The following is a 15,344-nucleotide window of genomic DNA, read 5'->3' as shown; positions in this document are numbered from 1 at the left end:
TGTAAAATAAAAAACCTAAAAACTTTTTCTAAGCAGCTCTTTAGGAGAGCCACCTAGATTGCACCCTGCTCGGACGGGCACAAAAACCTAACTGAGGCTTGGAGGAGGGTCATGGGGGGAGGAGCCAGTGCACACCACCTGATCCTAAAGCTTTATTTTTGTGCCCTGTCTCCTGCGGAGCCGCTAATCCCCATGGTCCTGACGGAGTCCCCAGCATCCACTAGGACGTCAGAGAAAACTGGATTGTGAGGTAGTCTTTTCAGATGAGGCCATGCCCATTTAAATGAGACCACACCCATTTAGATGAGGCCACGCCCCCTTTCCGGGTGCGCGCACAAGTTTCTTTTTTTATCTAGGTGTGGGGGGGGGGGGGGAGCGCACATTTTTTAATGTCATGGGGGGGGCGCATTTTTAAATCTCGCACTGGGAGCCAAATTGGCTAGAAACAGCCCTGATGTCTTAGAGCGGCAAGGGTAAGGAAAATACACTTTCCACAGCAGCACCAACACTCATTTCATGTTTGTCTTGCAAAGCTGGGTTAACCTCTCAGGCTCTGGTTCAGAATGGATTATGTGCAAATTGTTTTAGCTTTCACCAAAGCCTTTTAAATAATCCGAGGCAAGCACAGGTTCAAGTTGAACCCCCATGGGCTACTTTTGCACAGACATTATCCAGTATAGCTGAGCGGATAATGCCAGCTCCTATACCAGGGATAGGTTACCCTTTTTACCCTTACATGTAACATTCCACCTGGGGTTTCTCACATCCAGCACAGGAATTGGCAACCTCTCAACAAAAGCAGGCTGAAAGACAGGTTGTAAGGAAATCACATAGACATGAAACAACATCTTCACAGTCTAATGTCTCTTCTCACTCTACTTGTAAGGTAGGTCCGTCATGGGCAGCACAACGTGGTTCTTCAGCGAAACAGATATGTAAGGCAGCCACATGGTCTTCCATTAACACATTCATTAGACATTATGCCTTTGAAACCTTTGCCTCTCAGGACGCTGAATTTGGGCGAAGGACTCTCCGGTCCAATCAGGAGCTTCCCCACCACTAAATTACTTTGGTATATCCCAATGTTATCCTGTGGATAACCTGTGGACCCTGCCGGAGAAATAATCATTATGGTAAAACTTACCATTGATAACGCTATTTCTTCTAAGTCCACAGGATCCACAGGGTTCCCACTCTGACGCACCTGATTTGAGAATCCTTTTCACTCACTAACCTCTTCCTTCTTGTATGGAAGGATGTGCATGTGTGTTCTCGCCTGATTAGGGCTTTCTATGATGCTCCTGCCTTGAGCTTTGGGAAAACAACCGATTTGCCTGTGCCAGGAGGCGGGGGTATATGGACGGACCCGTTGCTTGCTGGGAGGCCGAAAGCTTTGACCGTTTGGTGCAAATCCACTGTCGCATCATCATATCCCAATATTATCCAGTGGACTTAGGAGAAAATAGGATTTTAATTACCTATACCTTTTCTCGTAGTCCGTAGAGGATACTGGGGTCCACATTTGTACCGTGGGGTATAGATGGGTCCACTAGGAGCCTTGAGCACTTTAAGAAATCAATAGTGTGCACTGGCTCCTCCCTCTATGACTCTCCTACCAGACTCAGTTTAGAAACTGTGCCCGAGGAGAAAGACATATCCTGAGGAAGGATGTAACAGATCAGTGGTGAGATTTGAACCAGCACACACAAACAAGAGGAAAGCCATGCTAACCAAAACTGAACAGGAACAGCAACAGCTGAACCAACATTACTTAACAAAGTAACAGTGCAGGAAACATGAAGTACTGGGCGGGCGCCCAGTATCCTCTACGGACTATGAGAAAAGGATTTACTGGTAGGTAATTAAAATCCTATTTTCTCTTACGTCCTAGAGGATACTGGGGTCCACATTAGTATCATGGGGATGTACCAAAGCTCCCAAACCGAGTGGGAGAGTGCTGAGGTTCCTGCAGAACTGATTGACCAAACTGAAGGTCCTCAGAGGCCAAAGTATCGAACTTGCAAAACTTAGCAAACATGTTCGAACCTGACCAAGTAGCTGCTCGGCAGAGCTGTAAAGCCGAGACACCCCGGGCAGCCACCCAGGAAGAACACACCGACCTAGTAGAGTGGGCCTGTACTTTAGGAACTGGCAATCCTGCTGTAGAATAAGCCTGCTGGATAGTAAGCCTGATCCAGTGAGCAATAGACTGCTTTGAAGCAGGACACACAATTTTCTTGGGATCATAGATAATAAACAGCGAGTCAGATTTCCTGGCACGAGCTGTCCGCTTCACATAGATCTTCAAAGCCCTCACAACATCCAAGGACCTTGAGGTAGCAGAGGTGTCAGTAAGCACCGGAACCACAATAGGTTGGTTGATATGACACCACCTTAGGAACCTGATGAGTTCTGAGTTCAGCTCAGTCTTCATGAAAAATCAAATAGGGGCTCTTGTGAGACAACGCCCCCAGTTCTGACACACGCCGTGCTGAAGCCAAGGCCAACCATGTAACGGTCTTCCACGTAAGTAACTTAACATCAACCTCCTGTAAAGGCTCAAACCATTCTGATTGTAGAAATTGCAACACCACGTTGAGATCCCAAGGTGCCGTGGAAGGCACAAAGGGCGGTTGGATGTGCAGAACACCTTTCAAGAACGTCAGAACCTCAGGGAGGGAAGCCAACTGTTTGTGGAAGTAATGGATAAGGACAAAAACTGGACTTTTAAGGAGCCCAAACGTAGTCCCCCATCCACCTCCGACTGTAAAAAACAAAACAAAAAAATGTCCCAGTTGAAATTCCTCTGCAGGAAATTTCCTGTTTTCACCCCACGTAACATATTTTTTTCAAATTCGGTAGTATTGCTTAGACGACACCCCTTTCCTGGCCTGGATCAGGGTAGGAATAACCTTGTCCGGGATCCACTTCCGGGCTAAAATCTGACGCTCAACCTCCATGCCGTCAAACGTAGCCGTGGTAAGTCTTGATAAACGAACGGCCCCTGTTGTAGTAGATCCTCGCAAAGAGGCAGAGGCCATGGGTCCTCTAGGAGCATCTCCAGTAGATTTGCGTACCAGGCCCTTATTGGCCAGTCCGGAGCCATGAAAATGGGCTTGGACCTTTTCCCTTTTTATTCTTTTGAGAATTCTTGGGATCAGTGGAAGAGGTGGAAACACGTAAACCATCTGGTAAAACCATGGAGCCACCAGAGGGCGTCCACCGCCACTGCTTGTGGGTCCCTCAACCTGGAACAATACCGCATAACCTTCAATGCTTCACTAATTACATCCTCTCTGTACAGTCCACATACAGTAGCCTCACTTATTTTGTCTTCCAACACTGCTGGGTGATCATATCGTACAACCCATTAAGAACCTAGCAATCTGGTGGACCATTTGCAATAGGTAGCATCTATACTTGTGTATCTGCCATTTTCCTATAGATTGTAAACTTGCGAGCAGGGCCTTCCTACCTCTATGTCTGTCTGTTTTTGTCCAGTTTTGTTCTATAACTGTTGTTCTAATTGTGAAGCGCAACGGAATATGCTGCGCTATAAAATAAACTGCTAAGAAATGATTATATATATATACACACACACACACACACACACACACACACACACACACACACACACACACACAAACACCATATCCTCAATTTTACACATAAAAATCGGTACAAATTAGGAAAGGGGGCATGGCCACGGGTAAAGGGGCGTGGTCGCAGCCCATTTCCTATACTTTCAATAGAAGCTCGGAGAGACAAAAATTGGTACAGACCATAAAGAAAATATACTGTACCTGCTAAAAAGGTCCAGTTGGAGGGTATGACACACACACATATATATATATATATATATATACACACACATATGTGCATCATACTTGCCTACTCTCCCGGAATGGCCGGGAGGCTCCTGAAAATCGGGTGACCCTCCCGGCCCCCCGGAAGAGCAGGCAAGTCTCCCGGAATCAGGGGTCCCCCTGCCCGTCCGCCCACTTTGTGTGTAAAGTGGGCGGTCCGGGCAGTTGATGACGCGATTCTTGATGAATCGCGTCATCATAGCCACGCCCCCTGCAGTGTAGTGCCGGGGATCGCGGCATTACAGAGCGGGGGCGTGGCTTAAAGGATGTGGCACAGTAACTCCGCCCCATCCTGCCCCTGCTCCACCCCCGTCCCGCCTCCAGTCCACCTCCTCCCCACGTCACAGCCCTCCCCTGCCCCCCTGCTGAGCCGACCTGGCTGCTCTCTCCCGAGTCCCGCAGAGAGCAGCCAGAATGTCAGCATGTATGATGTGCATACTCTCCAACTGTACCTTTTTGGCAGGTACAGTACCTTTTATGGTCTGTACCAATTTTTGGCTCTCCAAACTTCCATTGAAAGTATAGGAAATTAGCGTGCGCATGCCCCCTTTTCAAATTTGTACCGATTTTTATGTGTAAAATGTTTGAGGGTGAGATATATATATCTTTATACAGTCTTGCAAAAAAGGTTAATACAGGGAACATGAGTGGGAACGGAGGATGCGCAAATAGCCCTATTCAGGCTGCACTTTTCCTGCTTTACCCTTCATAGCTGAGCACGATGTGTATACATACCTCCCAACATGACCCTCTCCAGGAGGGACACAATACTCTGCTTCTGGACTTTTCTCTTTATTTATGATTGCCCTCACCTGTTTTGAACAGGTTAATGGATAAGAAAGGTGTTTCAGCACAGGTGATGGCAATCATGCATTAAGAGAAAAGTCCAGGAGCAGAGCATTGTGTCCCTCCTGGAGAGGGTCATGTTGGGAGGTATGTGTATACTGTTGCCCCATTCCAGCTGCTAGTATTCGGTACAGGTAAGAACAACAGGCGCGCAGGGTGTAGCATTGCGCTGGACGAACAGACAGGTACATTATAACACAGGCAGTTAGTGACGTCAGAGATTCATGCACGCCTTCCCGTAGCCACGCCCCTCTCCTCAACACCGACTCTCCTCGCAGCCAATGAGTGGCTAGGGAATAGGCGCTAGCCCTGACGTCACGCCCAGCGCCTCTTCCACCCAAACAGAATGGTGAATTGCCCACCGGAGCCGGCGTGGGGCGGAGCTACGTTGTTGGACGTCAGACACATTGCAGCCAATCAAACAGCAGGTCGGCCAGACGCCGCCAAGCTCGGTTTTTTGTTTGAGGTGACGGGAAGGGAGGATATAGCGAGAGGAGTAAGGAAAGAAGGTCCGGGGTGGACGGCGGCAGTGCGCACACGCACAGAAGGCGGATATTTCCCGGGAAACGCACCCCGACGGCCGAGGCCACGAGAGCTGCCACTGCAACCTCGCGCGCCTTCTCGCGGCAGTGTGCGCGGAATACCGCGTGCGAGGTGGCGGAGATTCCACAGCAGCCACAGGCGCTGGGTGCTGACGGGCTGGGTAGTGGGTGACGGGGCGCGGGATCTCCTCCCGTGCAGTTTGTGGACGAGCTGCGGCCACCGATAATGCTGCGCTCCCGCGGCCTGGCCATGCCCGCCCTCGTCCTTCACTCCCCGTGACTGCATCTGCCGCCACCGCTGCCAGCCTCCGCACCTCTCGCATGAGCCACCGTGCTGCACCCCCAGCTGTCTCACAGGCGCTGCGCTGACGGAACTGGAGCTCCCGCCCCTACACCCGGCCCAGAGGTGGGTATCCTGCACTGGGCCCTGTGACACACGCCGGGCCCTCACCTGTCCCATCAGCGGTCACACTGGTCTACAGCAACCCCACTCTGCTCGGGGCCTTTTGTTTACTCCTCCCTGCCTCGGTGTGAGTGGGTGTAGGCCGAAGCCGTGTCCCCAGAGCTGCCTCCTCGGAAGCCCCCGGGCGCAGTGGCCGGCAGCAGACTGGGCAGTGACAGGTTGTTACAGTGTGCCTGCAATGTGACATGACCGGGGCAGCTGCCGGTGTTGTGGGGTAAAATGGCTGCCTGTGTGTAGTGCTGTGCCCCAGCTGCACGGAGGGGTGACGGCCGTGCATCGTGTGGGTGCTGGGTGCCCCGGTGTTCCCCTCTGCTGCTAATGTGCGGCCCCTGCTCCGGGCTGGCAGTGCAGCAATCATCATATACTCATGGGGCTATAGCCCAAGTATTGCTCAGCCTAGGCTTGCATCATGGTCGGGGGATTATCTATGTGATTATTTTGAGGACGTGGTCTCCGGGCTGGGAGATGGTATTTGGCATATACATTTAGTGGGTGGGGAGCTGCAAGACACAACACTTTAGGGCCTATTTGCTGTATTGATGTCCTAGTTTGTTAGTTTCCTGTTGGCTTCAATTCTTAGACCTCCCCTTCCTCCTCTATGCATGGTGACTTGGTGAGGAGGGGATATCCTTGCCCCTGGACTAGGGGTTCATCTACAGTATAGGGGTTTGCAAAGTTTCTTTACTGAGGTCTGGAGTGTGATTGTGACTGATCCTCTTCCATCTGCATTCATTGCTGGCTGCCGCACATGTGTGTTGTGTTTTTTTTCATTATAGACTCCTTCCTCCCTCCCTCCCAGATGCATTATCCCTTCCTGTAAGTGTTTTGTGTGTCCTCCGCTTATTTTGGAAATGGAGTGGAGTAGAAACACAATCCCCTAACCTGAAGTGACCCCAGAGAGGCTCAGGAGGTGCGGGTATAAAACTGTGGGATTTAGCTTTTGGAAGTGCCAGGGTGGCATTTTCCAGTAGTAAATTTCTGGCATAAATGACAATTGTGATGGCGCTAAACAAAAAGTACATAGTTTTCTTATTTTGTTAAATACATTCATCCATTCCTTATTATTGTTGATGTATGCATGGCAAATAGTGTTGTGTGGTTGAGGCCTCCCACAACTCTTTACTCCTGTGAAGATTTGACTTTGACTGTTCAGACTTGTTACATAGCAAAGGGGCCTAAGAGTAGAGGTTGCAGGTTTTTGGTTATATTCTTCAAAGAGCAGTCAAGCATCAGCATAGGCAATGAAATGTGCTTTCTTATGTACAGAAGTTGTATTCTTTGTAATATGCAGTTAAATTAGTGTGGGGCTGGGCTATCATTGTTTTGAATACTTATCTAAATTTTACCTCTGTAGTCAACATACCAATGCTCTCATTGCTGCTAGATCACGCTAGGTAGCATTGTGACTTTAGAATTAAGGTTTTGATAAAGATATGTGACTTAATAGATACATAATTGCATTGACTTTTCTTGATGTGTCAAATTATAAATGTTGAATGGTAAAATTGTGTAACTTTTATGTTAGAATATTTGGAACATGTTAAATGTAAACCTTTTTTTTTTTTTTTTCTTTTTAACAGACGATTCAACTGGGTGGTGGCGTTTCTGCTCCCTTGAGCCAGTTCATTTAGTTTGAAGTATCTGGTAACATGGCAAAAGATGTAAGTATGTGTGTGCTCTCAACAATCTTTGTATATGGAACAGTATATTTAAAGTTAATTTCAATCCAATAAGTAAAAGGCTTTTCACTCTTTAAGGTGTTTTGTATGTAATCACCATTCAATAAATGTATAACCCGTTAGTGACTTGGCATTTGTCGTTATGGTTGTTTTATCCGACTTGAGCAGTGTCCCCATGCACTGTAGTTGGGGTAAGTATAGTGTATATAATTCTCTCTACTCTGTTAGAATTTTGTGAGGTTTCCTCCCTGGGGACCCACAGCCTTCAGTGTTTTCAGCAGGGTTCTAGTGATCATATAGAAGCCTGTTTTTGGTTCTGTTCCACCAGTGCTGAGGAACAGGAGAGCGAAAACAAAGCAGCTGTGTATTAAAGCTTCTGATCTTTGGAGGCTCTACCACTCGGCAGCTGGTTTCTATTTACAGCTACTGTTTCAGAGCTTGCTTGCTCAGAAGAGACAGTACTGGGTACCAGGAGAGGATTGTGGGCTCTGTTGGAGCAACCCCCACAATCTTTGTCTTGAATCAGGGAGAGGATTAAGATATAAAAAAAAAAAAAAAAAAAAAAAAATTGAGACCTAGGGGTATTCAATGCTTGTCATATCCTGACGGAAAGGATCCGACAATGCAGTATTCAATGAGTGCCCAAATCCGACAATGCCAATCCGACTTTGTTGGAAACAGTGCCAAAACCTGTCTGATTTGGCCGCTGAATCCGACAAAACATGTGGATTCCCGGCTGATCCTCCGATGCACGTGTTTTCCGAAAAGTCGGAATTGCCGACTTGTCTGGGGAAAAAAAGCAGGGCGATTGAACAGGTTGGAACAGTTTCCAGCCTAAAAATGTTGGAAACTGCTGTCTTTCCGACAAGACGGCAGTTTCCGACTACAATTGGATAACCCCCAAAGGATGAAAGTGTAAAACATCTAAAAGACATAGGCTAATCACTGTGGGGTGGAAAAAAGTAATACCTGCATCCAGGGATCAGTGGGGACAGCCGGACATCTGATCACAGTGCTACTGCTGTGTCCCCCAGTGCTATAAAGTGATGCTTTACAGCATCAGGGTTCACACCAGAGCACAGGATCAGATGCCTTCGTGGATCACTGTTTCTGGCTGCTGATGAGTACTTGGGGGGGGGGGGGGGGGGCACTTTCGGGATATCTGCTATCCTGAACTCCGGGATCCCAACAGCTGGCATTGTAACTGCGTTCCGTTGAGAACAGACACAGAAACCCTACTCACAAAATGCCTTACCAGCTATGGCTAGTGGGTATAGGGGTACTGTTTTAAATGCAAGTTAGTATGTTTAAGGAATTAAGCTTCAACTTACAGGGGGAAATCTCTCGAACTCTTACATTTTTGTTTATTTTTGTTTTAAGGAAGTACAGAAATAAGTAAGAGTAAAGGAATGCATTCAAGGCGAGTATACTTCATAACAATGGAGTTACTATTATTCCAAAATGATATGGAAGTCTCTCTTTGTACATGCCTGCTCCATGCACAATTGTAAACTCTGTGCTGGCTTTAACCACTTGCCTGGTGTGGTTGCATCAGATGCGACCAAGCTAGGCTGGGCTTTCCCTGGCATGGTCGCATTTGATGCAACAGTCAGACACACACTGGTGGCTGCTGGAAGATCATCTGCCAGGAGCCGCCAATCTCAGAGGGACTTCAGGTTCCCCCCTGCACCTATGGTTTCGCCCCCAGTGTCTGCCAATCACTGCTGGGTGCAGTGATAAGTCAGCCCTTCGTCACCCTCCCTCATGCCTTTTGTGTAAACAAAGGAGCCCCTCTGTACAACTGGCAGCTGCTCCTCTCTGCAGCCGCTGGAAAAATAAAATCCGGCACTGTGCTGTCCCTCTGTATAATATAAACCTAATATAAACCTAGTTGAGCACAGTCCTCCTGCATCCCTCCTGATTATCATCATCAGATTTCCCACAATATTTAATACTATTAATACTATTTAATATACATGGTCGAGTCTCATTATTCTGACCTCCAGCTAGATGCAGTGACCATCGGTTTGCTTCAGAGCCCCATACGCAGCAGGGTTCGCTGAACTGTCTCTTTAGACACACCTAAAGCCCCAAGGTTAATTTTGACTGTGAGCTGCTACACTGTAGCGTCAGTCAGCCCCCCCCTCCCCCCCCCCCCCCCGCACCTTTGTCGCTGATGTTCACCTCGCATCAAAGGCACGTGGTGTTCTGCATTTTCCGCTTCTGTTATTTGCAATGGTGTCATTTGTCTAGTCACGATACACTTGCACTACAGCCGCATGCGAACAGTACACAAACTGCGCTGTTTCAGAAATACTGCCAGCCTTGGCCCAAAAGCTGATAATCCTCCCTTTTTGAAACTCTGATAAAATCGCTCTTTACCCATGACAGCAACAAGTGATGTGTGCAGACAGCCTATCGCACACCTTATATAACAACCAACCCAGTGCACGACGTGATTTACTTCATGGACTATGCGCTGCCGTCCTCACATATAGGATGTGGGAAAGATAATGTGACTCTACTATGTTATATTTCCAAACAAGGATACATCATGAAATTAGGAAAGGTGAAATTAGCTTTCATACTGATTTCTTTTATTATAAAAATATAAACTATTAGTATGAAAGCTAATTTCACCTGCCATAATTTCATTTTAATCCCATATATCAGTGAGCATGTTGTAAATGGATTGAGGTGGTTAGGTAAGGCTTTCCATGTGCATTTGGCTTTTAGTTTTGTGTTTAGTCATAGATGCATTGCTTGAGAGGGGATTGAGGAGTTTGGAAGGCGAAGAGGGGAACCGGAAAGTAAACACCTCGTCCTATGTAAAAGACATAATTTAACGTGGATGGGAAAGCTTTTCTTTGAAGTAGGTGACCCATGAAGTGAAGGATGGTGTTATGGTTGACAGAGAAGTTTGAAGTTGGCAAAGAGATGACAAGGTTGGTAGATATTACAGCCTTAAAGTAGGTTATCATTGGCAAGATAAGGCATTGTCATGGGAAGACATGGTAAATGTATAGTGGTAGAAATTGGTGTTGGAGCAAGATGTCAGGCGCATCTGTATTGGATGCATTTGGGTCACTGGAGACTAAGAAGGCTATAGTGAGTGTATTGTCTCTCCCTATGGGGGTAATTCAGACTTGATCATAGAGGTGCTAAATTTACGATCACTTTCACAGACGTGCGTGGGGACGCCCAGCACAGAGCTGTCTCTGCCTCTGTCTTTTTCTGCCCACCCCGCGCAGGTACAAAAGCATCGCACGTCGGCAATGCTTTTGTACCTAAAGAGTTGCTCCCTACCAGTGCAGCTCCTGCGCGCTGGCAGGTAGCTACCTGTCGCTTTCCAGGTCGCAGCGGCTGCGTGTGATGTCACGCAGCCGCCACCCGCATGGTCTGGGCACGCCGGTGTTGCCAGGACCGCGCCCCGGCCCAGCGCCGCAGTCTCCGCCCAGCGAACGCCTCTGCTTGTCAATCAGGCAGAGGCGATCACTGGGCTGAGATGCCGATTGCATCTCTGGCATGCGCCGGCGCACTGTGGCGCCTGCACAGCTCAGACCTGATCGCCCGGTGTGCAAAAACGCACAGTAGCGATCAGGTCTAAATTAGCCCCTATGTATGGCTGTGTGGACAGTTTGTGGCGCCTAATAAAATATAAAAACAATTGTCAAGCAGGAGAGTGTAGTAATGAGAAGAGGATTAGGCGAAGGCTGGGAACAGACTTTGCAAACGGATCCGCCAATAGCATACACACTTACCAATCAGCCAGTCTGTGTCCTGACATCACAACTGGACGGACATATGAATGTGCCTGCCCAACTGATGTCTGTTCCTGCTGACAGTGTGCAGGTGGTTGGCATGTTGCCCATACACGCAGCCAGACATGCCGCTATATCTGCATTGGGTGTGCTGCAAGGCCGAGCCGATATTCCTGTGAATGACGCACCACAGATATACTGCCCATTCAGTGGAATGGGTGACTAATCTATTTGTACCCAGCTTAAGAGCATTTTAGCTGTTGCTGTATCCTATCTGGAATTGAGAGGTCCTATACAGTGTTAATTAAAATTTTGACTAAAAGTATTTGTCGACTACAGTTTATTAACTAAAATGAAAACAGATCTTAAGTAAATCAAAGCTAAAATAAAAAGCGACTAAATATGGGTACACACTTGCTGTTAAAGTAAACTACGTTGCTCATTTTGCCCTTCCTGAGCGACGTTTACCATATCTACTATGGAGATAGATAGATATAGATATATATATATATATAGATATATATATATATATATATATATATATATATATATATATATATATATATATATATATATATATATATTCTTCCCCCCCCACTGTTCTGCGGCACTCAGATAAATGACGAAAGGCAGGTCTCCTGGTCAATGTTTACCACATTTTCGTCAGGACAAAGAGCAAACAATAACTTGCCAGCTTTATAGTGTTCCCCCTCACCATTTTCGTGCTGTTTCCCGCCGGCGGGGGCACCTCCTGATGACGTCACCACTGTACACCCATCACCATGGCAGCATTATGCAGCTTGAATAATGAACAATGAAGTTGTTACAAACCCCCCCAGAAAAACCGCTTTTGTACAGGAACCAAATCCTGGTCACAGCGCTGGGTATATAAAACACATTCCAATACTTAAAACTCTTAGTCATTACAAGACTGACATTTTCAGAGGAACATATCACAACATATTGGGGCTATTATACCCACATTACACACTACTTATTCTTCTAGATCTAGATGCTTTTGACACTGTTGACCACTCTCTTCTCATACAAACACTACAATCCCTAGGTCTTCAGGACACAGCCCTTTCTTGGTTCTCATCCTACCTATCTAATCGCTCTTTCAGTGTTCACTTCTCTGATTCTACCTCCTCTTCTCTACCTCTATCAGTTGGAGTACCGCAAGGCTCAGTCTTAGGTCCTCTGCTTTTCTCCAATCTATACCTCCTCTCTTGGTAAACTAATCAGCTCCTTTGGATTTCAGTATCATTTGTATGCCGATGATACTCAAATCTACCTATCCTCCCCAGATTTGTCACCACCAGTATTGGCTCGTGTCACTGGATGCCTGTCTGCCATTTCATCTTGGATGTCATCTCGCCACCTCAAACTCAACATTTCCAAAACCAAATTAATTATTTTCCCACCAGCTAAGAGTAGTTACCAACCTGATATCTCTATAACTGTTGACAGTGCAACTATCCACCCCACCCCACAAGCTCGCTGCCTAGGTGTCACCCTTGACTCTGAACTGTCCTTTGTTCCACACATTCAATCTGTCTCTAAATCATGTTACATGCACCTGAAAAACATATCCAAAATACGTCCTTATCTTACACAAGACACTGCAAAAACTCTAATCCATGCACTCATCTCCCGCATTGATTATTGTAATAGTCTCCTTACTGGTCTTCCCAAACATAGGCTATCACCACTTCAATCCATTTTAAATGCAGCTGCGAGGCTAATCTTCCTCGCCAGACGTTCTTCATCTGCTGATCCGCTCTGTCGGTCCCTCCATTGGTTACCGGTATTCTACCGTGTCAAATATAAAATACTTTTACTTGCATACAAGGCTATTAACCAAACTGCACCATCATACATCTCCTCACTCATCTCAAAATATCTCCCTACCAGACCTCTCCGCTCTGCACAAGATCTGCGTCTCTCATCCACATGTATTACCTGTTCCCACTCAAAATTACAGGACTTTACCCGGGCTTCACCCACTCTGTGGAATGCACTCCCACGCACAATAAGACTCTCCTCTAGTCTCCAAACCTTTAAACGTTCTCTGAAAACTCATCTCTTCAGACAAGCCTACCAAATTTCAGACCCACACACAACCTTCACAGCTTCCCTATCAAGTTACATCCCCTCTGTACAGTCCACATAAACTCACATTTTGTCTTCCAACATTGCTGGATGATCATATCATATATACAACCCATTAAGAACCTAGCAACCTGGGGAACCATTATGTGACAGGTAGCATCTTTCCTTGTGTATCAATGCCTATTTCCCTATAGATTGTAAGCTTGCGAGCAGGGCCTTCCTACCTCTGTCTGTCTGTCTTTGCCCAGTTTTGTTCTATAATTGCTGTTCTAATTGTAAAGCGCAACGGAATATGCTGCGCTATATAAGAAACTGCTAATAAATAATAATAAAAAATTATATAGCGCTTGAGGACATTTGTGTCTAGACCAGTTGGTGCTGACACGTAGCAGCGCCATCTAGTGTCCATACCACAGCAATTACACCAAACCAGGAAAATATAGCAAGCAATAGGCACACTATGCATATTATCAGCCACATGTCTGCATCAATAACAATCTTAGAGGCATGATAAAAAACACAACGCGAGAAGGTAAAGTGTTAGTATGTGTTAATAAAAGGAAAACAAAATCTATATACAAAAATTAATATACTAAAGACCAGAAGGATTAATAAATGTGTTAAGGGGGTGCTAAATAAGATCTCGCAGTTTACTACCCCGGAGCAGCCCAGCCTCACCAATCCAGGGGGAAACGCACCCCAGACCCACCCCAGGTACTAATAATAATAATAACAACCCAGGGGTTTATCCCCAATGTATTACTATGAGGCGACCCGGTGGATGATTCATGTCTCTATGGATTTTCGGAGTAATGTAGAGACTGGGTGTCACAGGGTGCGGTGTTTAAGTTAAAGCTTTAACGACCCTGTCTGAGATCTTCCCTTGATGCTGTGTCAGTTTCAAAACTTGATCCCAACTCCTGCTTAAATATGATCACCGTATTATTTAGTAACTTTTGTTGTCAGCGGCTGCCATGGGAGAAATGTCTGCGGCGGTGGGGGCAGCAGCGGAGGAGGAGGAGACGGGGCGAGCAGCGGCTGCAGCAGCGGAGGCTCGCGGCGGCGTCCACCCGGCTCCAGTAAGCGGGACCTCGCTTGCTGGAGCCGGGTGGATGCTGCCGCTGGGTTCCAGCTCTCCCCGCTACTTCAAGTTAAATTAACATTTATTAAGGATCGCAATCTATTTGCAAAAAACTTTTGATTATAACCGCCGATCGTGGCTAAATTTCTGACCCTAAATCCGTGTGGAATGTACTGTACTTATCCCGATAATAATCGAACAGGGTTAGGCCATGTGTTGTAAAATCAATTTTGCGTTTCTTTAATTTATACTGGCTCTGATATAGCACATCGCATGAATCAACTTGTTCACAATACTGTGGATCCTTTTTGAACAGCATGTTACTTATTTGTTCATCCGTAATTCTGATATGTCCCAGAGGTAATGGTGATAATGAATGAGCTTGATGAGCCATCTTCCTAGGGGTGGAGAGTTTCCAGCAGAGTGCAAGTAGATGTACAGTATTAAAGACTAATTTATGCAAATAAAAGCGAGGTATGTCCCACAAAACTTTGTGGTGCCTTGATAATGATGGAAGCACACCATCTCAATATAGTAGCATAATCCAGCACTCAATATAAAATCAGGATTTTGGTACTTACCGATAAATCCCTTTCTCCGATTCCACAGGGGCCACTGGAGTGTAGTTACAATGGGGAGATAGTAGGTGGTATTGGTAGCTGGCACTTTAAAAATTCTCACACTGTGGCTAGCTCCTCCCCTACTATCTCCCCTCCAAGCCAGTCTACGTTAAACTGTGCCCGAGGAGAGCTATAATAAACAAACCGTAAGGTAGAGGAGGTTAGCGACGCCCTGTAAACCAGGCGAACACAAACTAAACCTGGAACAGAACCTGACAAAAACCAGGCTAGCCTGAACCCAACAAGCAGTCATATGGTGATCTGCAATCGTTAATCAAACAAAAAACAGGAGAAACAGCGCTGGGCGGGCGTCCAGTGGCCCCTGTGGAATCGGAGAAAGGGATTTATCGGTAAGTACCAAAATCCTGATTTCT

General features: G+C 46.5%; 1 protein-coding gene across 3 annotated transcripts in view; it reads left to right on the top strand.

Annotated features, from left to right (window-relative positions):
* Positions 1-5,029: 5,029 nt before the first annotated feature.
* Positions 5,030-15,344, top strand: part of TFDP1 (transcription factor Dp-1) — a 504,992-nt gene continuing 494,677 nt past the window's right edge. Inside the window, exons 1-2 of one of the 3 annotated variants that reach the window (XM_063953105.1) lie at positions 5,030-5,140; positions 7,298-7,378. In XM_063953105.1, the coding sequence (XP_063809175.1) occupies positions 7,367-7,378 (12 nt within the window). In that variant the 5' untranslated portion in view covers positions 5,030-5,140; positions 7,298-7,366. The other 2 variants (XM_063953104.1, XM_063953106.1) reach the window with 2 other exon arrangements.

The sequence above is a fragment of the Pseudophryne corroboree genome, chromosome 2, assembly GCF_028390025.1.
Source record: "Pseudophryne corroboree isolate aPseCor3 chromosome 2, aPseCor3.hap2, whole genome shotgun sequence".
NCBI lineage: Eukaryota > Metazoa > Chordata > Amphibia > Anura > Myobatrachidae > Pseudophryne > Pseudophryne corroboree.
The sequence above is the reverse complement of the archived record's forward strand: the minus strand, read 5'-3'. Positions and strand labels throughout refer to the sequence as shown.